This window comes from Pseudochaenichthys georgianus, chromosome 18, assembly GCF_902827115.2.
Source record: "Pseudochaenichthys georgianus chromosome 18, fPseGeo1.2, whole genome shotgun sequence".
NCBI lineage: Eukaryota > Metazoa > Chordata > Actinopteri > Perciformes > Channichthyidae > Pseudochaenichthys > Pseudochaenichthys georgianus.
In genome coordinates this window covers 8,605,899-8,630,428 of record NC_047520.1, presented here as the reverse complement: position 1 = coordinate 8,630,428, position 24,530 = coordinate 8,605,899, and the positions used below count along the sequence as shown (strand labels likewise).

Sequence of the window (24,530 nt, the reverse complement as noted above, 5' to 3'; positions counted from 1 at the left end):
ACAGAAACAACCATGAACGACACAACTATAACTAAAAGCCAAATTAAAAAGATAGGTCTTCAATGTACTTACTTATTAAAAGTATAAAAGCAGTATGGAGTTTAAAGCATATTTTGCAGTGCCCAAAAACTAATTTATAAAAAAAAATAACAACCGTATTTTCTAATATGCTCACATATTTAAGTGAGGATATCATAAAACATGTGCTGCTATGTGAACAGTTTCCCAATTATTAAAATACATTATATTTGTTATGAGCTCTGAGTTGATGCTCCAGGTTGGTCACATAGGAATGGGGGATAATTAGCCTGTTATTTGGCAGTGAGGTGGTTAAAATAGAAGGCGCCTCTTGGTATCTCAGGTGTCAGGGGCAACACACTCGACAGCAACAGATACCCCAAGAGTGTGTGAGGGAGAAGATAGAGAGGAGAGGAGGGAAGAGGAGAAGAGAACAAAAAGATAAGGCGGAAAACGAGAAGAGAGGGAACCGAGAACTGTGTTAATATGAGGACGGAAGAGAAAAGCAGTGAAACTCATCGAGTGGAGGAAGAGAAGAAGACAGAATGTGCTTAGTCACCAACCAGAAGTGAGTGACACACACACACACACACACACACACACACACACACACACACACACACACACACACACACACACACACACACACACACACACACACACACACACACACACACACACACACACACACACACACACACACACACACACACACACACACACACACGCACACACTCCGAGAAAAAAAAGTATGTTTATGTTCTCCAGCTGCAGAACAGTTTGCAGCAGAGGATCAAGTGTTCATCTTGAATATCTGAAACTCAATAGTGACTGTAGTGTTTTACTGGTGTGAAGTGAAGCTTCTATGGCTATAACTGTGTGTTATGTCACCAAGGGGGATGAATGTGTGTGTATTGTCTGTGTGGAGGGAGATAGAGTTACACAGACACCCAGCTCCAGCAGTGTCACCCTGCCCTATATGTCACGGCCATATGCATGCACACACGCACACACGCACGCACGCATGTGCACGCACGCACGCACGCACGCACACACACACACACACACACGCACGCACGCACGCACGCACACACACACACACACACACACACACACACACACACACACACACACACACACACACTCATAAGACATGGTGTCAGGGAACTTGCAGCACTCACAACACGCTGTTCTCTAAAACTGCGGCATCATACTTTTGGTTTTTGCATTTCATTTTCTGATGTTTTTTCCAACTAGGTCCAATGACACTGAGTTGAGTATCTGGAGGAGATGAGTCAAACTCTCCCAACACTTTCAGAGGAAGGAATAAGAAAGTGTCAGCTGACAGTGGGACAGAGAAGAGGCAAGAGATGACCATTGCTGGATACACGTCGCAACACATTGAAAAATGACCGTTCCCTAAATGACCAAAGGAGGTCATATTCCTGGATCGTCTGCCTGAGATCAGGGAATCGTTTCATGTCAGGAAAGCAACGGGAGAAACGTCTTGAAGGTAAAACAATGTACCTGCAGTTCATACTGTTAACACTGATCTAGTCTGATGCATGTAGATTGTGGAATGACCCAAAATGACTATAGAATATAATTTAATACTAGATAATAATATTGTACGTAACAAATCTGAAAAGCTTTTAATATAAAGCATTGGATTATATTTAATACAGACTATGCTTAATTTATTATTAATTATCTAAGTATCAGTTGTGAATGTAAAGTACAGTCAATTCATATTTTATTTACTTATATTTGAATCTTTATTATAAATAAAAAATGTGTGGATTCAAGTTATTCCCAGCAATTGGCAGCAAAGTAAAAAGAGACGAGAACAGAAAAATAAACCTCTTGAATGAACACACACGCAAATAACTCAACTAACCAACACGGGACACTTTTCGCCAACAAATGTAATTACATTTTTTTGTTTGACAACTATTATTTATTGTTCATAATTGATTGATCGTTTTCTACTAAGGTTTATATATCAGGTTTTATGTGATTAAATAATAATATCGAGGCACAGGAGTTCCTGATGTGTATCTGCATGTCGTTGCTGCCTTCATTAAAACATGATTAGTCATACATTTGTTATGTGCAAAATGTTCATGGGTAGTGCATTAGTGTTTCCGTTATATGTTTTTCTCCTGTTTTTGTGTCTATCTGCATTAATCTGATACAGGAAAACAAAACCTCACTGATAATTAATGACGTTAACCGGTGTGGTGTACCCGATCACCTCACACTTCTCCGTACAGCAAGACCCCGAGCTGACCCCCAACACACACACACACACACACACACACACACACACACACACACACACACACACACACACACACACACACACACACACACACACACACACACACACACACACACACACACACACACACACACACACACACACACACACACACACACACACACACACACACACACACACACACACACACACACACACCACACACACACACACACACCTGGCATACTCTCGATGACACACACATGCTGCTGACTCAGGGACCCCAGCAGTTCATATCACTGACGACTAAAACGGTACTAATACCTTAGCGCTGTCCTAACCCCCTCCAAGAGACAAACACACACACACACACACACACACACACACACACACACACACACACACACACACACACACACACACACACACACACACACACACACACACACACACACACACACACACACACACACACACACACACACACACACACACACACACACACACACACACACACACACACACACACACACACACACACACACTCTCACAGAGACCCTGCTGGACCCCCTGCTAACTGGCAAGAGCTATGTAACTTTTGAGAAGTCAACAGACTTTCATATTTGCAGTAGTGTTTAACTAATGTACTTTTAAATTATGAATTTTTGTGTAGGATCTCACATGTCAAACATTTGTGGAACTTTACCTAACTCAGATATTTAAAGCCTTAATTACATCTTTTGGAGGTTTATTATATGTCAATGTTGCAAGTTGATTTACACTGTTTATATATATTATATTACATATCATCAGCATCATTATCTGTAAATGTTCTGATAAACTAGATATGTTAAAGTAATCACGATTTTTTTAAAGTTCTTTTTTTTTAAGAATGAGTCTCTATTTCCTTGAGTAAAGGGAAACTAACTGACAGAGGTTTGGCATTGCTGTTTTATTTTGAAATGTATATAAATACACACTCAAGGTTTAAACCAGTAGGGATGTCTTATAAATACAATCCATTTATTATTCTGAAAGTGTAACCCAATACTGCTGCATGGAAAGTTCTATATGAACCCTTCATCCGTCCCCCGTCTCTTCTTCTGGTCCAAAGCCCTTCCTCTCCGGCCACAATGCCCGAACAAGTGAACCAATTCCAGCGTCAGAGCTTCCACAAGCTGAGGCGAGCCTGCCTGAGGCGAGGTGCCCTCTTTCAGGACCCTCTGTTCCCCGCCACCCCCCAGTCCTTATTCTACAGGAGGAAGTCCCCCCCGGGACTAACCTGGAAGAGGCCGAGGGTGAGTGTGAAGAGGAGGGAGAAGTGGAAGAACAAGAAGGCCAATGTTGCTCTTTTTGTATGAACTGCATGTTATACTGTGTATGGTGAGAGTTGTTGCAACTTATTTGCCAGTGCCAGACACACATTTCCATTATATGGGTATTTAATGGACAATAAAGTATTCTGAATCTGAGAAGCTCCAAATCGGTCATTGCGACTAGTTCAAACCAGTTCGAACAACAACAAAGAGTTATTTGACAAATATATCTCCTCCCCCTCCCACATCTAAAATGATCAGCATGTCACATTTCCGTCAGATAAGTTCATTAAAGCCCCTGCTATTATAGGAGAGGCGTCAGGCAGAGAAACCCAAGCCTTCAGGGAGCGAGTGGCGCGTGCTGTCGATGGACTGATCTATTGGTGTGTGTGTGTGTGTGTGTGTGTATATACAGTTAAGTTTAGATAAAGAAGGTGTTTTTAGCTCAGTGTTGACATGGGTGCAGCAGTGTATAAGCGTAGGTGTTTATTGTGGCTAAAGCAAGACAAGCAGTGTTTAATGGTCGTTGGAAATGGGAGGTTAAAGTCAAGGTTCAATTATTTATTGTCCAGAGTCAATGGTCCAAACACCAATTTAATAAATTATGCAAGGTCTTTTAATGGAATGGATTAGACGTGTATACAAAACAGTATGTTCTTGACTGTAAACAAAATAATGATGTGACTATGATTCAGTCCTTAATTTAAGAGAATACACTTTTAGTGGACTTTTATTAAAGATGCATAATAGAGACTACACAAGTTATCAATGTAAGCCTTTTTGTCAAAAGAAATGGAAGCTGTTTTAAAAAATATATTTTGGTTGCTTGAAAAAGATTTTGTTTGGGAAGGGTCTTTTTTGATAACACATATCATTTAATATGTAAATGAAAGATGTCAAATCACCCCCCCCCAAAGCTTTTCCACTTACAACTGGAACAAAACCAAATGAAATACTAGTGTCTGCATTGTTCAGTGAGTTAATTATAAGATTGTTTAATTTTAAATTTCATTTAAAATAATTGTTTTCCAAGTCATACGTGTCATACTTAAGAACTACACATGGTTAATAACAATTACTATCGAAAACTTGACCTGAATAACATTAAAAAAAAGACTTTCTATGGAATTCTTAAAGAAAATAAATGATTTTGCTGATCCATGGCAGAAGATAAAGGGTTAACGGTATTGTGTTCCTAATGCTCGGCTCAGGTATTTTAAGCGTGTACCACTGAGAGTCGGATGATAGGAAGACATCTGTCCCCTCTCTCTGCTGACACACACACACACACACACACACACACACACACACACACACACACACACACACACACACACACACACACACACACACACACACACACACACACACACACACACACACACACACACACACACACACACACACACACACACACACACACACACACACACACACACACACACACACACACACACACACACACACATTGTCTTCTTCACAATCCTTTTGGCCTTATACTTAATATAAGCTGCTATAATCAAGATGTGTGTCCAGCAGCACCTCTACTGTTACCTGACCCGGTTCAAACTGAGATCCACAGATCAGAACAGGATCTGTCTCCTCCGCAGCGCTCCGACACTCACAGGCTTCATTTAACTTATTTTTCAATCAGCGCTAGTTAGCGGTTTCAACAGGATTAACATTGTGTTACCTGCTAGAACAAGTTAGTGAATAGCTTGCAAATGCACTGCGGCATTTGGGGTGGCGAACAAAACATAGCTAAAAGGAAAGTGAATATCAAGAGTATGGTTTCACATAAATACTAATGTTGCTATGTGTCTGATTACAAAAGGAACCGTTGCTGCCCCAAGTGGCCAAACATGCAATGAACGCAGATGTAATGTGTCTCTTCTAACTTGACATTTATTTTCTTCCAATCAAACACCAGGACATATGTAAAGACCCTCGTCTGTTTGTTGACGGCATCAGTACTCGTGACTTGCACCAAGGCAGTCTGGGTAACTGCTGGATGGTGGCTGCCATTTCCTGCTTAGCATCCGAGCCATCTCTGTGGAAGAAGGTATTTGTGTCATCCTTTGTTTATTGCTTCCTTCCACTTTCCCTACCTCCATGGCTTCATCTCATAACTCCTCCTCACAGGTGATCCCAGACCATGTGGACCAGGAGTGGAACCCAAAGCGTCCCAACCTGTACGCCGGCATCTTCCATTTCCGGTTCTGGAGACTCGGTCGTTGGACGGACGTTGTCGTGGACGACCGTCTGCCGGTCAGCAGTGATGGAGTGCTGCTCTTCTGTCGCTCGGCCACTCCACGGGAGTTTTGGAGCGCTCTGTTGGAGAAGGCCTACGCCAAGTAAGGACCAGGGTCTTGTAGTTGTTCTCCCTTCTTCAGGATCCAGTCTACCCTCACTTACCCTATTGTTATCTACTACTATAACATCTACAAATATACAGTACATCCTGGCAAAAATAAAACAGTCTCCAAACTTCATTCATCAACATGATTCTGTACCTCATTTTTGTCCAGATCACAACATTTGACAGATTCTTCCTTGTCTTTTTAAACAAATAAATCTCTGGACCAAGCATTAACGGCAACATTCGGTATTGGTCCCCCTGCAAACATTTGCTCACTTGACAATTATACAAATTGTAATCCGGAGCTAACGCAACAGCTGTAGCGTCCTCAGACCCCATTTCCACACATTTGCTATTGCTGTATCCATGACATTGCCAAAATGGAGACCATTGAGAGTTAACGGGGTCCAACGTTTCAAACTCAACCATTTGATGGGTTCATCAAAACGCACTGCATTTTGCCATATTTTTTCGGGGCACTAAAAATACCAAGTGTACGGAGGAATATCAAGTGTACGGAGGAATGCAAATCTTTTTGCCATAATCACAAACGCTATCTAACGTTAACCATACTGTAGTTGTAGATATAAGCAAATGGATGTAAAATAAAGAGTCCATTAGAGGTTTAGCTGTAGTCAGGTTGATGTCCTTATAGTAAAAGAAAAACACCTATGCACCTTGAGTCACCATTATAACTATCATCATCCAGCAAAGGAACCACAAAGAAGCACACAAGCAACCACCAAACAGTAGCAACCTGCTAGCACACTCTCTTCATAAACACCTAGTATACACATTCTAACATGTCTGAAACTGCCAATAACAACATCTTCATTACCCTATGTGCAACAACATAGATGCACCAATGTAAAACATGATGTAGTTCTACAAACAAAAAAACCTGTGAGTGGAAAATTGAAAGGAAGAAGAGGGGCTCAGCCATTAATCATTCAGTGAATATATCTGGTTACTGTGTAGGCTAAACGGCTGCTATGAGGCCCTGGAGGGAGGAAACACCACGGAGGCCCTGATCGACTTCACTGGAGGGGTTTCGGAGCCCCTAAGCCTGGATCGTGAGGCCCTCAGCCAGCACAGCGACCAGAGGAGGGCCTTCTTCCAGACATTGGCTAAAGCTCATGAACGTAAAGCCCTCATCACCTGCTCCATACGGGTAGGGCTTAGCACCTCTGAGTATCTTTGAACAAAAGAGAACTCAGGCTAAGACAAAAAACGGTATTCTTATTCCTCAGCCAGCAGAGGGGGAGACAGTGGAGTCGGTGTTGGACTGTGGCCTGGTGCGAGGACACGCCTATGGAATCACAGCAGTGAGGAAGATGAGGCTGGCGGAGATGGGTTGGATGTCCCGACTCTTCATGGTGCGCATGAGGAACCCATGGGGGACCACGGACTGGACGGGTGCCTGGAGTCAAGGGTGAGGGTCTTCTGAACTCCACACTGACTTCATCTGCCACATGTCCGACTGCTGAGTACATCACACACTTTGCTGGAGCTGCGGGAATAAAAAACCTCCGCTGACATTTAACAGTGTCAGGCTGCTTTACAACATTTCTTTATCACAATTTCCTACATTTTACAATAGTGTTGGACATGTTTACAAGGGGACATCTGCCGTTCACATTATGGAGGTCTGAGAATCTCTGTTAATGGCCAAAATGGACCTATAAAGGTTTCCAGAAGTTGAAACGCTACTTGTACTTTTCACATGTCATTTCCAGTGTGTTGAACCTTGCAGCCATGGATTTTCTTTTGTTTTGTTTACGATTGTCCTTGAACGCCCCCTGCAGGTCGCAGGAGTGGCATCAGATGAGTCGTGCAGAGAGGGAGAAGATGGGCCTGATTGTTCGAGACGTTGGGGAGTTCTGGTAATTTTCAGGATTTCAAGTTTATTTATTGGCATTTTGATTTGGACAAAAAAAAGAAATCAGATTCATGAATTTAACAGACATTGTTATAGAAAACCAAGTGAAACGTAAACATCACATACAAAAATATGCAAATATTACTAGTAGTAAACTATAATGAAAACTAATTCAAGAGAATTCAAAACAAATATTTAAATAAAAAAAAAATTGGAATGGACATGTGAACGTGTTAATAGGTTTTAACAGTGAGTTAGTTACAAAGCTATTAAACAAGAAGCTATATCCAGTTATATATTTCATACTAACTCGACAATTTATTTGTTTTAATTTAGGAATTTCCATCAAATTCTATAAAAGGTATGGTAGGCCTTTCCTTACTAGCAAAGGTTAATTTCTATAAGGCCAGACATTGAGGTTGTTTTTTAGCCACTGACTGATAGCGGGGTTTTTCAGGGGTTTAAAGTAGGTCTTTAAAACTTTAATATTATAATATTTTTACATTTTGTCTTATTAGTTTGGTTTCCAGAGCAAAGAAAAAACAATGGAGAATGTCCAGGTCTTCTCCTGCTAATGTATTTCCATTCCTGTTCCCCAGGATAGATTTTGAGGATTTCTGTCAGTACTTCACAGACGTGGTGGTGTGCCGGATGGTGGAGAGCTCTCTGCTGTGGCCCAGCTCTCACTGGAGGGAAGTACGCTGCTATGGGGAGTGGGCGTCGGGTCCTAATTCCCCTCCGTCCACCGTCTATCCCAGCAACAACACGCTGAGCTTGGGAAAGACCAACGCCAAACCTGGAGAGACTAAGCAGCGAGGTAACAGGAAGGAGGCCAGACTTGGGGAGCCGAAGGGAGGCAAAGGAGGGCAGCGTGAGCAAGATAAGGCTGTGAAAAAACAGAAAAAGGAAGAGGATGGTGCAGAGGTGGGAGGATGGGAGGCACAGATGGACAAGAGGAGTCGGTGTGGAGGGTGCATCAACCACAGAGACACTTTCCTGCACAATCCACAGGTAAAACTGAGAAGGATACTAAGTATTTTCAAAGATGCGTCAAATTCTTAACTTTAATTTCTGTTTCTAGTTCATGTTTGAGGTGAGAGGCAAAGAGGAGGAGATGTTAATCTGTCTGCAGCAGGAGGACAGGAGGATACAGAGGAAGGATGGAGGAGGAGAAAACCTGCCTATTGGCTTTGAAGTGCTGAAGGTGAGCAGTTCAGGGACCAAAATGTGTTCAGGTCTCACAAAAACAAATAACGCTGCCTTACCGTGGCCCAGGTGGAGGTGAACCGCGGCAGCCGGGTGCAGTGTGTGGTGGAGCAGGCGGCCAGCTCCGTCTACATGGACTCCCGCAGTGTGACCCTGAGGGGGGCTCTGACCCCGGGGCGCTACGTGGTGCTGCCCACCACCTTCCTGCCAGGAGCAACAGGACGCTTCCTGCTACGCCTCTTCTCACACTCCCACATCCCTCTCAGGTCTGTGACAGGAAATGTGTGTGTGCATGGGATAATCACAAATTGTTTCTTACCGTAGGATCAGAACATTTGGAAAATATTGGCTGAACCCAACTGAGATCCTTGCTTTTGTTTGTTTGTTGTTCCAACTGAAAGTGCTTTATGAGCCTCCCAGAGGATTTGAGCTCAAATGAAACAAAAAAAGTAAATCATTCATAGATTTAAAGTAAAATAAATCATTTATTGTGTAATATGAGTTTGCGTAAATGGATTTCGGTGTGCATAGGGTTTTCTGTGAAAAAGAAACCCAGGAAAGAACGTTACTAAACTAAATGGCTAGGAAAGTATAACATAAATGAAACAAATACACAGAAAAGAAAACAAATCCCCACAAACACAAACACTTATAAATAAGGATGCGTTGACACCCAAAAGTTGGTGCAAAAATCGTTTTAAATAAGCAATTTTTTGGTGTATTATTTTTCAATGCAAGCTCAGATAGCAAGTGAATGCAGTTTAGTGAGAGGACTTTGTTTGCTCTCATATTTAACCCTGTAAAGCCCAAATATAGAAAAACATTAGAATGTATTTGACCTTTCAGATGTTGTCGTAGGGATCCATTTTGGCTCAAGTTTTTAGGGAAATGTTGTTATATTGCAACGTTGGGCTTAGGTGGGAGCAGCATTTCTGTATTTCTACTCACATAGTCTGAATAAATATATTGAACAACTAAGGGTAGATTTGCAGGATTGATTGCTTACTTAGCCCTATATCAGTATATTGCATGAATAATAATCACACAGCAGTCATATTTTTTATGAATAGTCATTTATTGAATATGAATACAATGGTAGTCCCAAAAACAGTTCCTATCATCGGGAAAGAAAAGACGGACGTCACACTTGGTGCATTGTGTGTTTGTGTACCCTTTACTGCAGTGTCTGCAGCGTCCTCTCTTTGTCTTCACTGCAAAATGTGCCATTAGGTCCTTGCGTACATCCAGTGGAGGCTGTGATCTCTTGGATGGGGCCCCGTTTGGTGGACTCCCATCACCTGAGGATGGTCTCTTCTGAGCATTCAACGGGCTCCTTGATGTCACTGTCGCTGCTGGGCTCCAGTTAGGGCTGCTCGATTATGGCAAAAATCATAATCTCGATTATTTGGGTCAATAATTTATATCACGATTATTAAAAACGATTATCCATTTACTTTGAAAACATCCATTGATTGAAAAAAGTATGATTTAACAGTTGATTACCCTGAACTTTAAGTATAATTCAACTGAAAAACCAATACAAAAATAAAGAAGAAAAAAAAAAACGATTAATTGAGCAGCCCTATCTCCCGTTGCCTGAAGATGGTCGTCCTCTCTTTGGTGTTTTCAGAGGAGTTGTGTTCACCTGATTAGCAGAATCAATCAAGATACATGTCAAAAATACATTAGGATACAAGTCAAAAATATTACAGTGAAATATAAAAAAATATTACAAACGGCAAATAGCAGAAATGCATTCTTACCAGGATGAGAGAGGATGCTAGATTTGCCTGAAACTGTCTGCTGGTCAGGATCTCCTGCTTTGGCATATTTAGAGCTTTGCACTCCCGCTTGGAGAGGAGCGTTGATCACTGCAAGGATGATGGTGTGCCAGAAGATGTACAAGTACCTTCGTCGGGACTTCATGGGAACTTGTATTTGGCCGTAAACGAGTCAAACAAATCCACACCTCCCATGTACTTGTTGTAAGTACCCACAATGTAAGGCCTCTCAACTTCTACATAGGTTTTGTTGGCTTTGTCCCAGCGTTGAATTCTCTGCACAGGGTCTGGTCCAGCAAAGGAGGACACAAGTGTGGCCGCTCTGCTGTCAAATGGAATGACAGCAGGCCTGTCACGATTCTCATGTTATGTCACGTTTGTAGTTTTGTCAGTGTTGGTGTTTTTCTTGTCTTTGGGTTTCCTGTGTTATTGTGTAAAGTGTTCACCCCCGTTTCCTGCCTGTCTGCTTTCTGTCGGTTTCCCTCCCTGATTACTCGATTGTGTTCACCTGTTGTCCTTGTGTTTCTCCTCCCCTGTCCAGCTGTGTCTTGTTCTGTGATTACCCTTCTGTGTATTTAGTCTAGTCTTCCCCTGTGTTCCATGTCGGTTCATTATTTCCCCTCCATGTCATTCCACGGTCTGTGTTCCTTGTGCTGCTCGTTGGTGTTGGATATTTTGGATTCTGCCTTGTTTTGCCACAGCTTTAATTTATTTAATAAAGCTCGCTTTTCGTTATTCTGCATTTGAGTCCTACCTGCTTCACCCATTCGTAACAGAATGAACCGACCAAATTTGGACTCAGCAGATTTCGATGTTTTGGCCCCACAGGCGGAATGTCTTGGGTATTCTCTGGAGTACATTTTTTACACCTGGAAGAACGCCTCATCTAGACGGGGTAAAGAGGCTGCTTTGAAGGAGGCACGCCGGGAGGTTGCTCGCAAGCCCTGGCTCAGGAGCTTGTTGCCGGAGTGGCTACAAACCTTTTCAAGTAGCCCTGAGGAATTGGCACAAGCTTCTAACCCTTTCCTGGGATCTGACTACTGTCCTGTTCAAGGTCCACAGAGTCTCCAAAAAGCCTCTAGGAGACGCAGGGCCAGGATTCCAGCCCGTGCTCCAACAGCCATGATCCCGGCTTCAGTTCCGGTTTCCACAGCCATGGATCCATGCACCAGTACCGGCCCGCAGAGCTATGTTTCCTTGCTCAATTACCTGGCCCACACAGCCATGGTCCAGGCCTCTGTTCCGGTTCCAGCGGCTCCAGTTCCAACCTCAGACCTTTTCTCAGGAACCCGTCTGGCGTTTGGAGGTCCACGGAGCCTCCAAAAGGTCTCTGGAAGATGCAAGGCCAGGATTCCAGCCCGTACTCCAGCGGCTCCGGCTCCAGTGCCGGCCCCAGCAGCCATGGTTCCGGCCCCAGCAGCCATGGTTCCGGCCCCAGTCCTGGTCCCAGCTGCCATAGTCCCTTCTCTAGTCCCTTCTCTAGTCCCTACTCAATTCCTTTCTCAAGTCCCTCCTCTAGTCACTTCCCTAGTCCCTTCTCCAGTCCCCCTTTTAGTCACCTCTCTAGTCCCTTCCCAAGTCCCTTCTCTAGTCCCTTCTCGAGTCCCCTCTCCAGTCACCTCTCGAGTTCCATCTGTAGTTCCTACTCAAGTCCCGCCTCTAGTCAATTCCCTAGTCCCATCTCTAGTCCCTCCTCTAGTCACTTCTCCAGTTCCCTCTCGAGGTCCCTCCTCTAGTCCCTCCTTTAGTCCCTGCTCTAGTCCCTCCTTTAGTCCCTCCTTTAGTCCCCTCTCTAGTTCCCCTCTCGAGTTCCCTCCTCTAGTCCCTCCTCTTGTTCCTCCTCTCTCCTCTAGTCCCCTCTGGAGTTCCGTCTCTAGTTCCCCTCTCGAGTCACGTCTCAAGTCCCTACCCAATGTCCTGGTCCGTTGGAGGTTCCGCTGGGGGTCCTGCCAACTCCATGTCCTGTCCCGTTGGAGGCCCCGTCGACTACTCCTCTGCCGGAGGTCCTACCAATCGTATGTCTGTCCCGCCGTCTACTCTCCTGCCGGGGGTCCTGCCAGCTTCTTGTCCTGTCTCGTTGGAGGTCCCGCCGTCTACTCTCCTGCCGGGGGTCCTGCCAATCCTATGTCCTGTGCCGTTGGAGGCCCCGCCGACTACTCTCCTGCTGGGGGTCCTGCCAACTCTTTGTCCCGTCCCATTGGAGGTCCCGCCGTCTGCTCTCCTGCCGGGGGTCCTGCCAGCTCCTTGTCCCATCTCGTTGGAGGTCCCGCCGTCTACTCTCCTGCCGGGGGTCCTGCCAATCCTATGTCCTGTGCCGTTGGAGGCCCCGCCGACTACTCTCCTGCCGGGGGTCCTGCCAACCCTTTGTCCCGTCCCGTTGGAGGTCCCGCCGTCTGCTCTCCTGCCGGGGGTCCTGCCAGCTCCTTGTCCCATCTCGTTGGAGGTCCCACCGACTGCTCTCCTGCCGGGGGTCCTGCCAACCCTTTGTCCTGTGCCGTTGGAGGCCCCGCCGACTGCTCTTCTGCCAGGGGTCCTGCCAGCTCCTTGTCCTGTCCCGTTGGAGGTCCCGCCGACTGCTCTCCTGCCGGGGGTCCTGTCAATCCTATGTCCTGTTCTTCTGAGGGTCCCGCCGACAACTCTTCTGCCGGGGGTCCTGCCAACCCCTTGTCCTGTTCCGTTGGAGGCCCCACCATCACCTGTCTCACCGGGGGTCCTGCCAACTACTGGTCCTCTTCCGTGGGGGATCCTGCCGAAGCCTGTCCCACTGGCTCCGGTTCCTGTTCGGCCGACACCGGGTCCTGCCCGGCCTCCGGAGCTGTCTGGTCTTCGCCCTCGAGCCCGGCCCCCTGAGAGCCGCGGTCTTCTCCCTCGAGTCCGGCCCCCTGAGTGCCGCGGTCTTCGTCCTCGGGCCCGGCCCCCTGACTCTTCCTGCCGCTGCTTTTGCCCTCATGCACGGCCCCCTGAGTTTGCCCGCTGTGGCCTTCGCCCCTTTTTGAACTTTGCCTTGCCCCCAGGCCGTCCACCCGAGACCCCCTCCTTGGTCTCTGCCTTGCCCCCGGGCTTTCCGCCCGAGACCCCGTCCTTGGTCTCTGCCTTGCTCCCGGGCCTTTCGCCCGAGACCCCCTTCTTGGTCTCTGCCTTTCCCCCGGGCCGTCCGCCCGAGACCCGTCCTCCAGACCCCCTCCACCCACCCTTTCTTGGCCCTAGTTATGTGTCCTCCCTCCGGTCCCCCTCCACCCACCCTTCTGGACCTTTTTTTGGGACGTCTGGGATCCGTCCCTTGAGGGGGGGGGTTCTGTCACGATTCTCAGGTTATGTCACGTTTGTAGTTTTGTCTGTGTTGGTGTTTTTCTTGTCTTTGGGTTTCCTGTCTTATTGTGTAAAGTGTTCACCCCCGTTTCCTGCCTGTCGGCTTTCTGTCTGTTTCCCTCCCCGATTACCCGATTGTGTTCACCTGTTGTCCTTGTGTTTCTCCTCCCCAGCCCAGCTGTGTCTTGTTCTGTGATTACCCTTCTGTGTATTTAGTCTAGTCTTCCCCTGTGTTCCATGTCGGTTCATTATTTCCCCTCCATGTCATTCCACGGTCTGTGTTCCTTGTGCTGCTCATTGGTGTTGGATATTTTGGATTCTGCCTTGTTTTGCCACAGCTTTAATTTATTTAATAAAGCTCGCTTTTCGTTATTCTGCATTTGAGTCCTACCTGCTTCACCCATTCGTAACAAGGCCAACCACAACATCCTTTACAGATGTTGTGGTTGGCCTCCACTCGGATGTCAAATGTCCTCTTCAAGGTTACAGTTGGGTAAGCGCACCTGCCTGTTCCCACATAATGAATCCCACGATCAAGGAGCTTCACTAATCACTACCAATGGGACACAGGTTGTCTGCGTAGATCTTGTAGTTCTGACCTTCTGGAAGCGTGAAGGCAAGCTTCATCACAACATCTCTTAACAATCCAAGTTCAGACTTGACTCGTATCCCATTGACCCTGCCTTGGTACACATCCAAGTCACAGATCATTCCAGAGATTCCAGTTCTCACCCACTTTCTCCGTTTTGGATGGCAGCAATCACATCCTGCACACTGAATCGAGGACCTCTCTTTGCTGGTGGCATTCTGAAATGGAAAAAGTAATTAATAAATATGTATCAATAATACATATGCTTATTATATTGTTATAGATTCCCTGAAGGAATAAGGTGGTGGGACAAGTGTTCATTCTGTCTGGCTTAGCCTATTATCATACTAAAAGCAATACCTACACCCATACATGCAGCAGGTAAACCAGTTCAGTCACACAATGATTTCTAGCTAATGATGATAGGCTAATAGTCATACTAAAAGGGATACATCCAAGTGTCCCAACACATTTCAGAAAGAACTGTTTCTGCCAGAACCAGAGTTAAATGTATTTCTGTAACTAATTAACTGATAAGATACAAGTGGAGTTTACAATATTGCTACAGATATAATTTCACATACTTTTATCAGAAATTATGTATTAATTTATTCCATTCTGGTCTTAATTAAAAATCTTAACAGAGGACAAATTTAGAACTTAGTTATAGTGAATTATCAAAGACATTATATTTCTATTAGTGTTTTATTTCCATATATGAACATATAAGAAGGCAATCTCCATGGCAGGTGCTCGTGCTATTTTGACTACCACACACTGACCCAGTGTTGTAATATTACAACAAAGACATAAGCTGCTCAAAATTCAATTTGATGATTGACGTTTCCCATACATTGATTTAAATGGATCTCGTAAAAAAACAAAACATTATTTTATTTTTGGTGTTCTAATCAAATGGATAGTGAGGTGGGCTGATGATCGGAAGGTTGCGAGTTCAAATCCCGCCTGGAACACCACTACTAGTGTGCCCTTGAGTAAGGCACTTAGCCCTCAGTTACTCCAGGGAGAACGTCCCTGTAATTGGTCATTGTAAATCGCTTTGGAATAAGGCGTCTGCTGAATGCCTAAACTGTAAATTGTAAATTATATTTTTGGGAGAATAGACCCCACAGATCCTCAACTCCGGTGTGTCTCACTCATTAACAACGCAACACAGAGCAACAAGAACGTTGTCTACAGTAGCCATGAACTCACATGTATTTTCTTATTTGAGGCGGGCTGGATGCGTGGGCCACCCGAATAGGTTAAGGGGCCTTTGGCTTTTCTTACCGGGGGGTGCGGTGCCCCCACAAATAGAATCAAATTCTGTGGGAAACACTGAATGTATTCCACAATAACTAAATATGTACATGATCTAGACATTGTGATAATCACAACAAATATTTGAGGCATTTTACTTACTTGAATCTGACAAATCCAGTCCAATAAAACAAACAGATGTTGCTCGTTTGAAGATTCGGAAGTTGTGTGAGTGTATGGCCAGAGGGCAGGACCTATAAACACATGTATAACCCAATAGTAGTGTGAGGCTGAACAAAAGGACCTTTTGACTTAAATGTGGTCTTTAAAAAAACAAAACATTTAGTGACTTTTTTAGGATAGCTTAAAGTAATGTTGTAAAATTACAACCGTGGGCCTTACAGGGTTAACTCTCTGCCTTCATGGATTTAATCTGTTATATCTTTATTTTTTGTATAGGAAATTGAAGGAGGATTTGCTGTCCCCCTCTGTCTTCCACTGTTTTCTACCTCAACCAACATTGGTGACCACTGTCTACCTCCGAAGGGCATCAGGACTTCGCCCCCCCAAACAAAAAGGTTGCAACCACTGCATCTCCTAAGGGATAGCAGAGGAAAATATAAAATGTTTCTTAACATTTTGTTGTATTGTCCATTATGTTCCACAGCTCCAGATGTTTATGCCATAGTGCGGTGTGAGAACGACACCATCAGGACGCATGTTTTCAAGGCGGAGGGAAACCCAGAGTTCAACCTCAGAGCCATCTTCTACAGGAGATACCCCAGCACACACATCTCTATCGAGGTTTGACTTATTTATATATTCTTTCTCACACACACACACAGCGTTTGCACACGCAGTCAATCCTGTCTTGCTGTGTGCAGTTGTGGAGCAGAGGGTGGCTGTGGGACTCCATGCTGGGAGAGGCTCGGCTCCAGACGGCCGAGTCAGAGAGAAGTCGGAGTCATGTGATCGATCTGCGAGGCGGCCAATCCCGGTCCGGGTCCCGAGGGTGCGTCTACGTCGAGACCTCCTCCAGCGTCTGCCTCACAGACTTGTGACAGCATCATGCGTTGCCCTGGTTATTCCCTGACACGGCAAGTGTCTTCCGCTCTGGTGGAAGTGGATGGACAAACAGAAGTTTTGATGAACTAAAGTTAGACTGTGTTAAACAACTAAACCGCTGATACATTTTGTAATTAAAGATGTATTTAAGGCAGATGCTAGTTGCACCTGGGTGTACATTACATTACATGTCACTTGTTAGACGCTTTTATCCAAAGCGACTTACATCAATACTGTGGCCAATCCCCACAGGAGCAATTTGGGGTGAGGTGTCTTGCCCAGGGACACAACAACATGCTGTCACGCCTCAAGCAGTCCATGCAAAAGAATGAACTGCGGCCAAAATATTTCCTCTGTGTGGTATTATATTTAATTAATCGTAAGAACTGTTGTTTTGTTCCTGTTGTGGTTGTATTTTTTATGATTATTTATGTTGTTAATATGTTTGAATGTCAATGTACAAAACTATATTTGCATTTGTGTTTTTTTTCATATGATTAAATAATTAACACTTTTCAGAGTGTACTAACGAGTCAGTTTATTTCATTTGTTGTAGTATTGAAATTATTGAAGTAATTTTTGGGGGGGAAACTTTCACTTCAGCTTTTAGCCCAGAGGACTTAAATCAGTAGCCGGACAATGGGAACGATTAAAGTGCACCCTGGTGAGAGAGAATGTTTTAACATTCACTCTCACCAGGGTGCACTTTTGCAGGACTGCAAACAGAATCGGAAACAACACACTGTGTGAGACTAAGCATGAACATTTATTAAATGTTTTTCCTACTTTCCTCCATTTTGATTACATGTAAATGAGCGAGATAAACTGCAGCATTACTGGAGCTTATATCGCTTAGGAAAACGACTGTGTGATACTGAATGTGGCCACACATCTGTTCCAAATGCAAACTATCCAAATCTAAGATAAAAGGCTAAGGCTTGGTCAACCTTTAACTGTACTCATTTGACAGTATTTGTATATCCGGAGCCTGTTTGAAGTGTTGAAATGTGGTTTGTTTTATGTTGCTCTAAGTTGACTTTCAAAATGCTGTACTATTAACAAGTGTTCATTTTTTACATTCTATGCTGTGATACTATAGCCTATATATAACTTGCATAGCTTTGACTTTCTACTCTTTTTAGATTGCAACTTTTGAACATAAAATCATGAGTTTCTAAAATGATAATTAATTGTTGAACTACCAAATAGTATATTAGGTATGGTATTTATAATTAGCTCCATCCTGACAACAATATAGTGATGTAATTTTAAGAATAATCGCTGTTGCCATTCTGCTGCATAATACTTTTACTAATTGTGTTTTTTATTTCCACTAGTGTGTTTTTTACACTGTGATATTGCTGCTTTTACTGAATTAGATGACATACATACATACATACTTATTATCCCTCTACTGACAAACAGGCCTATGGTTTTTAGGTCTACATTCAGCTGATGGGCATGCGCGCTCCCGAGAGGTGGAGTTACTGCAGCTCACGAGGCGATGTCAGACTCACAGCTGCAGTTTGCGGGAAGGAGGCAGACTGACTAACAGCAGGGTAAGTGTCCTATAACAAAACAATTCGTCACTTTTGTGCATTACATTTCATTTCAAACATTTATTTATCCAGGTATTACAATATTACGTTGTATATTACTTCATGCCGTTGTGTTTGCGGGGTGTGGCATGTTACATTGAACTTTTACTGAAAAATAAAAAGCGAGGCCACAGATAGACGTTATATTTCCGGCTTTGACAGCATTTATTTATCAGGCTGCGTAACCTTTGCCAAAGTTTTGGACATGTCCCATGTCCAAAACTGTCACATGTGAAGTGAAACCAAAATCGAAAGTGGTCAGAGTCGACTTAAATGTTGTAGAGGCAATGTTGAAATCACATACATCTAATTTAATATCAGTTAACTATCCTAAATTGGACTAAAGTTATATTTCAGCTTCACATATTATGTCTAATTGTCATACTACATTTCTTCTTCGTTGTCTGCTTTAATGTTGTAGTTTTTGTGCACAGCAGCAGAGGTTGTCTCTTGTTGCTGGTAAAACTGGCTTTCACAGGAATCTAGTAAAACCACTTAACTGTCATTTGGATTACTCTTCCTGGACACATATATTGTACGTTTGTGGACATCAACAACAAACAAGACTGTATGCAATTCATGTCATCACATTTTATTGAGGAAAACTAAATTGAATTTATTCTGGGATAAATCAACTGACCTGATTAAATCACTGTAATGAGCAGCAACATGCATGTATAATGTATTCTCTTACCCTAAAAACTCACCATTTCTTTAACTTATGTGTAACAGAAATACAATTTAAATCTAGGATCCTTTCATGAGTAATTTCCCTAAATGCCTAAAGGGATTGCCACTGATTTTACATCCTAAACAGTTAACTTGGGATTGTGAAAAGAGATAAGGTTGTATATGACTCAAACAGGAGCCATTGAAAAAAACCTTATCATGTTTCAGGTGTGGCATTTACAAATAAACAGACCATCAAGAGGCATTGTGGTCTAATTGAAGACGCTTAGTTGCATTGTGGGAAATTAATTGTAATGTGAAAAGGACATGTTGACTGCTTACCATAATGTATTCATTAAGAAAGTACTCCTCACACCGGCATTGGAATTCTTTAACACTGTCATTGAAAATGGAAAGTACAACATATATATATATTTCCTTAATTCAATGCATTCTTCTTTTTCAAAACCAGTTTTCTACATCCTTAAGACTAGAAATTATATATTAATGATGTATATATTTTATATTTGTCAAACAAAAATGTCGAATATTCCCTGGTTTTAGCTTTTTGATTTTGGGCTGGCTAATAGAATATCACTGTCAGCGTCTATACTTGTACTTTTTAACAATCAACAACTGTCTGCTCAGTTTGGATCCTGTCTTCTTTATTTCAGAACCCTCACCACTGAACATGTCGAACATAGGCCTTATTAGTCGCATCCGCAGCACTCCTCAACCCACAACCCCCGCACTAGGTGAGACCACGTGCACGCCTGTCATCGGTTCATTTTACTCAGATTGTGTACAGTGTGTTTTAATCTATTCTTTCTTTTGCAGCTGTTTCAAAGTTGTTTTTCTGTATCATACCCATTGCTCAGATTGCAATTGGTAAGTGAGCGACTCATTTCACAGATTTTGTTTAACTGATATTATATTTGTAATGTCTGTTAAGAATGTGGATAAATGCAATGCCACCCATTTGTCCTCCAGGTGCTGTTCATCTGCATGACTGTCCGAGGAAACACTACATCCCCATCTATCTGATAGTGGCAGGGGTCTTTGGCCTGGTGCTCTCGCTGCTCTCCTGCCTGCCCTGCGCCAAAACCCCCGAAGATGGAGACACTAGCCCGCTCAATCGAATCTGCGCAACGTGGAACTCCTTGACATCGTTATTTCTCTTCTGTTGGTTTATTGCAGGTGAGTTTAAATAGCCTTGCACGGAGAAATGAGTGACATATAGTGACATCCAGCCAAATTAGCATCATATCACCGTCCCATAGGGTGAGGCTCAGGGAAGGGAAGCTAATTTTTGACCAACTATCATACTTGTTTTACCACAAAAGACGTCAATGTTGATAACAGCCCTGAAAACCCTGGAAAACAACAAAGCAGAGGTGTCAATCAATCAATATCAATAGGATACGGCTGTAATAGGCCTACGGCCTTTTAGTCGCTCATAAATGAGTAGATCACTGTTCTTTATATACTATGGATGCTGGCAACAGTCACATAGTCCAAAGTGAAGGTGATGTTTGACCAGTAGTGGTCGAGGCGGGACTTGAGACAGTTAACCGTCTTGGATGTGACAACGCTTTCTGGCAGATCATTCCACAAGTCAACCACACGCAGGCTGAAAAAGTTGCGGCGGATAGCCAGTCTTGAGTACTGTTTATTCAACTTGAGGCAGTGTCCACGAGTCCTGGTTTTATAATCCCGTTGTAGTGGGCATGATGTTTTGTAGATGTTGTGGAGATATTTGAAAACTTCGAAATATCTCCCCTCGCCCTTCTATAATACATACTCGGGATCTTAAGACTTTGCAGTCGTTCTTGATATGGTAGGTCCTTTAGTTCTGGAACCAGCTTCGTTGCCCTTCTCTGTATTTTCTCGATGAGCTCAGCATCCTTTTTGTACATGGGGTGTGACAGAGGGCTGGATGTTCATAGCTGAGCTAATGAATTTGACCCAACCAAACAACAACAAATAGCGAAGTAGGCTCCAGGAAAACAAGCTTAAACGATGCCGGGTGAATATGCTACTTTAACATAATTGAACTTCAGGTTACAAACATTCCATACAACAATGCAAACAACAAATTACGTTAATAAAAAAAATGAAATGCATAATTTGCTACTAAAAGCAACCACAATCTAAGTCATAGTTACTACAAAAAGAAAACAACAGCTCGCGGCTTACAGACAGCCTTAGGGGTTGCTGGACAAGTGGATATGTGTACCTAATAAAAACGGTGTATAAAACTGCAGGTAACCATTGCACTACAACTTGTTATGTTAAGTATCTCTGGTTAAGCTCATCTAACTTTAAAACAATATACATGGATTTTCACACAGCCTCCTTTTTTCTTTGACTAGTGGCCATTATCTCCTGCTACTTTGAGGTTCTCCTGTCTAAATTCTCCTTAGTTGCACCTGCTGTAGTAACATATATTGGCCACTAGATGTCCATCTATGTCTGAGAGATCCCCTTCCTTTTTTAAATTGGCACAGCTGCACATGCAAACAGGTTCAGCATATTGTCCTACAGTCCTTAATGTCACAGTGTAGGTAGCCAGTCAGCTGAGGTTGAGTATGCTTATGTTACATATTATGGTCTGATTTTCACTTCACTTTCTACCTTACATTAAATAAATTGCACTACTCTTTTTAAAAACTAAAATTGCTAAAAGTTTAAACTAAAAAGTAAGACCCACAGAGGGTTTTCCACATGCATACAATTTTATATCTAGTTTGATATTTACAAATTTTTAGCGTAAGGCTCAAAGTCATACAGTTTGTCAATTCACACTTGGCAGAAGTAGCCAATAGGTAAACTGGGAGGACTAAATGTGCACAGTGATCAGAAAGACAATACAAAGGTTAATAGTTATATACAGTTTACTTATCCTTTTTCTTTCTCTAGGTAATGTGTGGATATACTCTATTTATCAGCCAAACTACAACAAGAATTCAACAGATGTGGATCCGTACTGCGACAGGACACTGTACCTGTTTGCTTTCTGGACCACCACCCTAGTCTACATCCTCCTGGGGGGGTTCATGTTGGGCGGCTGCTTTGTCGGCATCTGTATGTGCCTGTGTGGCCATGCGGACGCCGATGACAATCCCTAGAGACAAACCAACCAATAAGGAGATAGGAGGAGATTTTGCTGCTGACGCTATTAACGTTAACAAATCATACATTGCATGCAGACCAGTAGAGCGGTCAGGAATGAGTCTTAAAACCCGGAAATTAGTTTTGGTTCCCTCGTCTCAAAGTCATTAGGTTTTTGTTCAAAAGTTTTTTGTTAGATACCTGAAGTAATACTGTGGTTATGACAAGCTTAATAGATTTGATCATTTTGCTCAAATATATATTAGTAAATACAAGTCAAACGCTTCTTGAGCTTGTGTCTTAAAATCGGCAGTGTGGCTAACTGAACTACCAAACGTCATCACGCCAGAGCCCGTCTATAGCTTGTTGTTTGTGACATGAAGTCATGTGACAGTGGTTTAGTTTGTTTAAGACTAACGTTAGCATTTATTATTCTGCTTAAAAAATGGGTAAGCTTCATATTCATGTTTGCCAGGGAGTACATTTTCTACAACTCACGAGAATCCAATGACAACATCCCACAGGAATGTTCAGCCCTGCACTTCTCTCTGTCTCCTAGTGGCACAGCCTTTGTTTTGACAAACATATTATACATTCTTAAATCTGAGATGCTGTACATTTGATCACTGATCACTAATAATGCCTATAAGTGTTTTCTCTATGCTGATCTTTTTCTACTTAAAACTGATTCTGCTTTCTAGGAATCTTTACTCACATCCTGTTTGAAGTATAACTGAGATGCTTTTTTTGTACACCTTGATCCAGAAACTGGGCTTAAACTGTCAAGGATAATAAGATAAAATGTCTGATCTTTGAGTTGATTTTTTTGTACTCTAAAGCTTGTGTTTGTTGATCATTTGTGGCAAGAAGGCCCTCAATAAAACCTGGATAACCAATACTCTATATCTTTCTCATCTGGTTCTTTATTACAGTTAGTAACTAAGCCTACACTAAATACTTTAAGTTTCCGTATGCAGTGGTTTGTTTTCAGGGGGAACCAGCATTTATGTTGGCACTTTGTTTTACATAATGGCATATTCCACTTAACGTCTTCCCGTAGAATAGACAGCAAGTCACCCAAAATACCCAAGTCATTAAATATTATATATCTGCCGTAGTTCTGTATTTATAGAGCCCTGATGAGAAGACTTCTAGACAAACATGAGGAACTGAAAACGTGACGTGGATCATAAATATATCAGCCATTAAACAACATCTTACATTTCTTTTCACACAATACGTCTCCTTGCAGTATCAACACTAATTTGGTTCACTTTTATATTTGATCCAATTGGTAGATAGGCTGTATTTACACCATAAAGATGCACAGCTGGTATAAAGGGACACCTAGTGGTTAAAGCATGTTAATGAATTTCATTATTTTTATTATTAGATATTAATAGGATCCCTATAAAGTATATTCATGACTCGTTATTCTCTACTAATAGTTAATTAAAGACTGTATATAATGACTATTTTGCACATCCCTTTCAAGATTTCCTAAGGTTTATTGACATATCATATAGGCCCACACAACTGTGGTGTAGTTCTGCACTGAATGAAAAACTTGGGTCGCAGGTTCCTCAATAGTGCATTACAAGACATCTATCAATATTTGTTCATACCTCCAGCAATGTTAACTATGTTGAAGCACTTATTTTAACTGATATTATACATAATGTATTATACTCTTATAAGATGTATGTAGATATTTCATCTCCGGCCTTGTCAGGTATTGAACAATCAATAAATAAAGAACACAGAATTGTTAAATATAAAACAAAGAATTTGTGTGATTATAATAAATGATTTACAAATAAACACCACTGCATATTTACAACTGTTACACATGCTGTGTGTTGTGCACGGGTGTACAATTCTCCGTTATCCAATGGGAATGGACGCTCACATTGCCTTTAAGGGCAGCCGACACAAACGAATGCCGTGCTTCCATGAGCGTCAAATCCCGCGGCAGATGGGAATACATTGCAATCAGTTGAAAGCTATTTGCGTCCCTTTATGAAGCTGAAGGAGCCTAGGAGCGTCACAACTGCACGCCACGGACACTGACCAAACGTCGCTCCTGGACGATTATGGAGTGAGAGTGTGT

At 42.8% G+C, this 24,530-nt stretch overlaps 2 protein-coding genes across 4 annotated transcripts; both read left to right on the top strand.

Moving 5' to 3' along the window:
- The first annotated feature begins 413 nt into the window (after positions 1-413).
- On the top strand, positions 414-17,484 carry LOC117463663 (calpain-5). Of its 3 annotated transcripts, XM_034106021.2 has the most exons (14): positions 414-586; positions 1,276-1,531; positions 3,393-3,576; positions 5,525-5,656; positions 5,737-5,948; positions 6,932-7,124; positions 7,204-7,385; positions 7,759-7,836; positions 8,432-8,843; positions 8,914-9,036; positions 9,108-9,304; positions 16,437-16,555; positions 16,645-16,781; positions 16,862-17,484. In XM_034106021.2, the coding sequence occupies exons 3-14, from the start codon at positions 3,412-3,414 to the stop codon at positions 17,036-17,038; spliced, it is 2,127 nt and encodes a 708-aa protein (XP_033961912.1). In that variant the 5' UTR covers positions 414-586; positions 1,276-1,531; positions 3,393-3,411; the 3' UTR covers positions 17,039-17,484. The 3 variants fall into 3 exon arrangements, with proteins under 3 accessions (XP_033961912.1, XP_033961913.1, XP_033961914.1); XM_034106022.2 differs by lacking the exon at positions 3,393-3,576; XM_034106023.2 differs by lacking the exons at positions 16,437-16,555; positions 16,645-16,781; positions 16,862-17,484 and adding an exon at positions 10,269-12,268.
- Positions 17,485-18,517: 1,033 nt separating this feature from the next.
- LOC117463665 (transmembrane protein 272) lies at positions 18,518-23,323 on the top strand. Its single transcript, XM_034106029.2, has 5 exons — positions 18,518-18,601; positions 19,984-20,064; positions 20,147-20,197; positions 20,300-20,506; positions 22,229-23,323. Exons 2-5 carry the CDS (start codon positions 20,001-20,003, stop codon positions 22,435-22,437), a joined length of 531 nt encoding a protein of 176 aa, XP_033961920.1. The 5' UTR covers positions 18,518-18,601; positions 19,984-20,000; the 3' UTR covers positions 22,438-23,323.
- Positions 23,324-24,530: the final 1,207 nt, after the last annotated feature.

Bases quoted from the DNA above. Each gene is read 5' to 3' on its own strand.
- LOC117463665 (XM_034106029.2), top strand. From the start codon at position 20,001: ATGTCGAACATAGGCCTTATTAGTCGCATCCGCAGCACTCCTCAACCC. The intron at 20,198-20,299 runs GTAAGTGAGCGA...TTTGTCCTCCAG, and splicing joins CATTGCTCAGATTGCAATTG to GTGCTGTTCATCTGCATGAC. The intron at 20,507-22,228 runs GTGAGTTTAAAT...TTCTTTCTCTAG, and splicing joins CTTCTGTTGGTTTATTGCAG to GTAATGTGTGGATATACTCT.
- LOC117463663 (XM_034106021.2), top strand. From the start codon at position 3,412: ATGCCCGAACAAGTGAACCAATTCCAGCGTCAGAGCTTCCACAAGCTG. The intron at 7,125-7,203 runs GTAGGGCTTAGC...CTTATTCCTCAG, and splicing joins TCATCACCTGCTCCATACGG to CCAGCAGAGGGGGAGACAGT. The intron at 8,844-8,913 runs GTAAAACTGAGA...TTCTGTTTCTAG, and splicing joins CTTTCCTGCACAATCCACAG to TTCATGTTTGAGGTGAGAGG.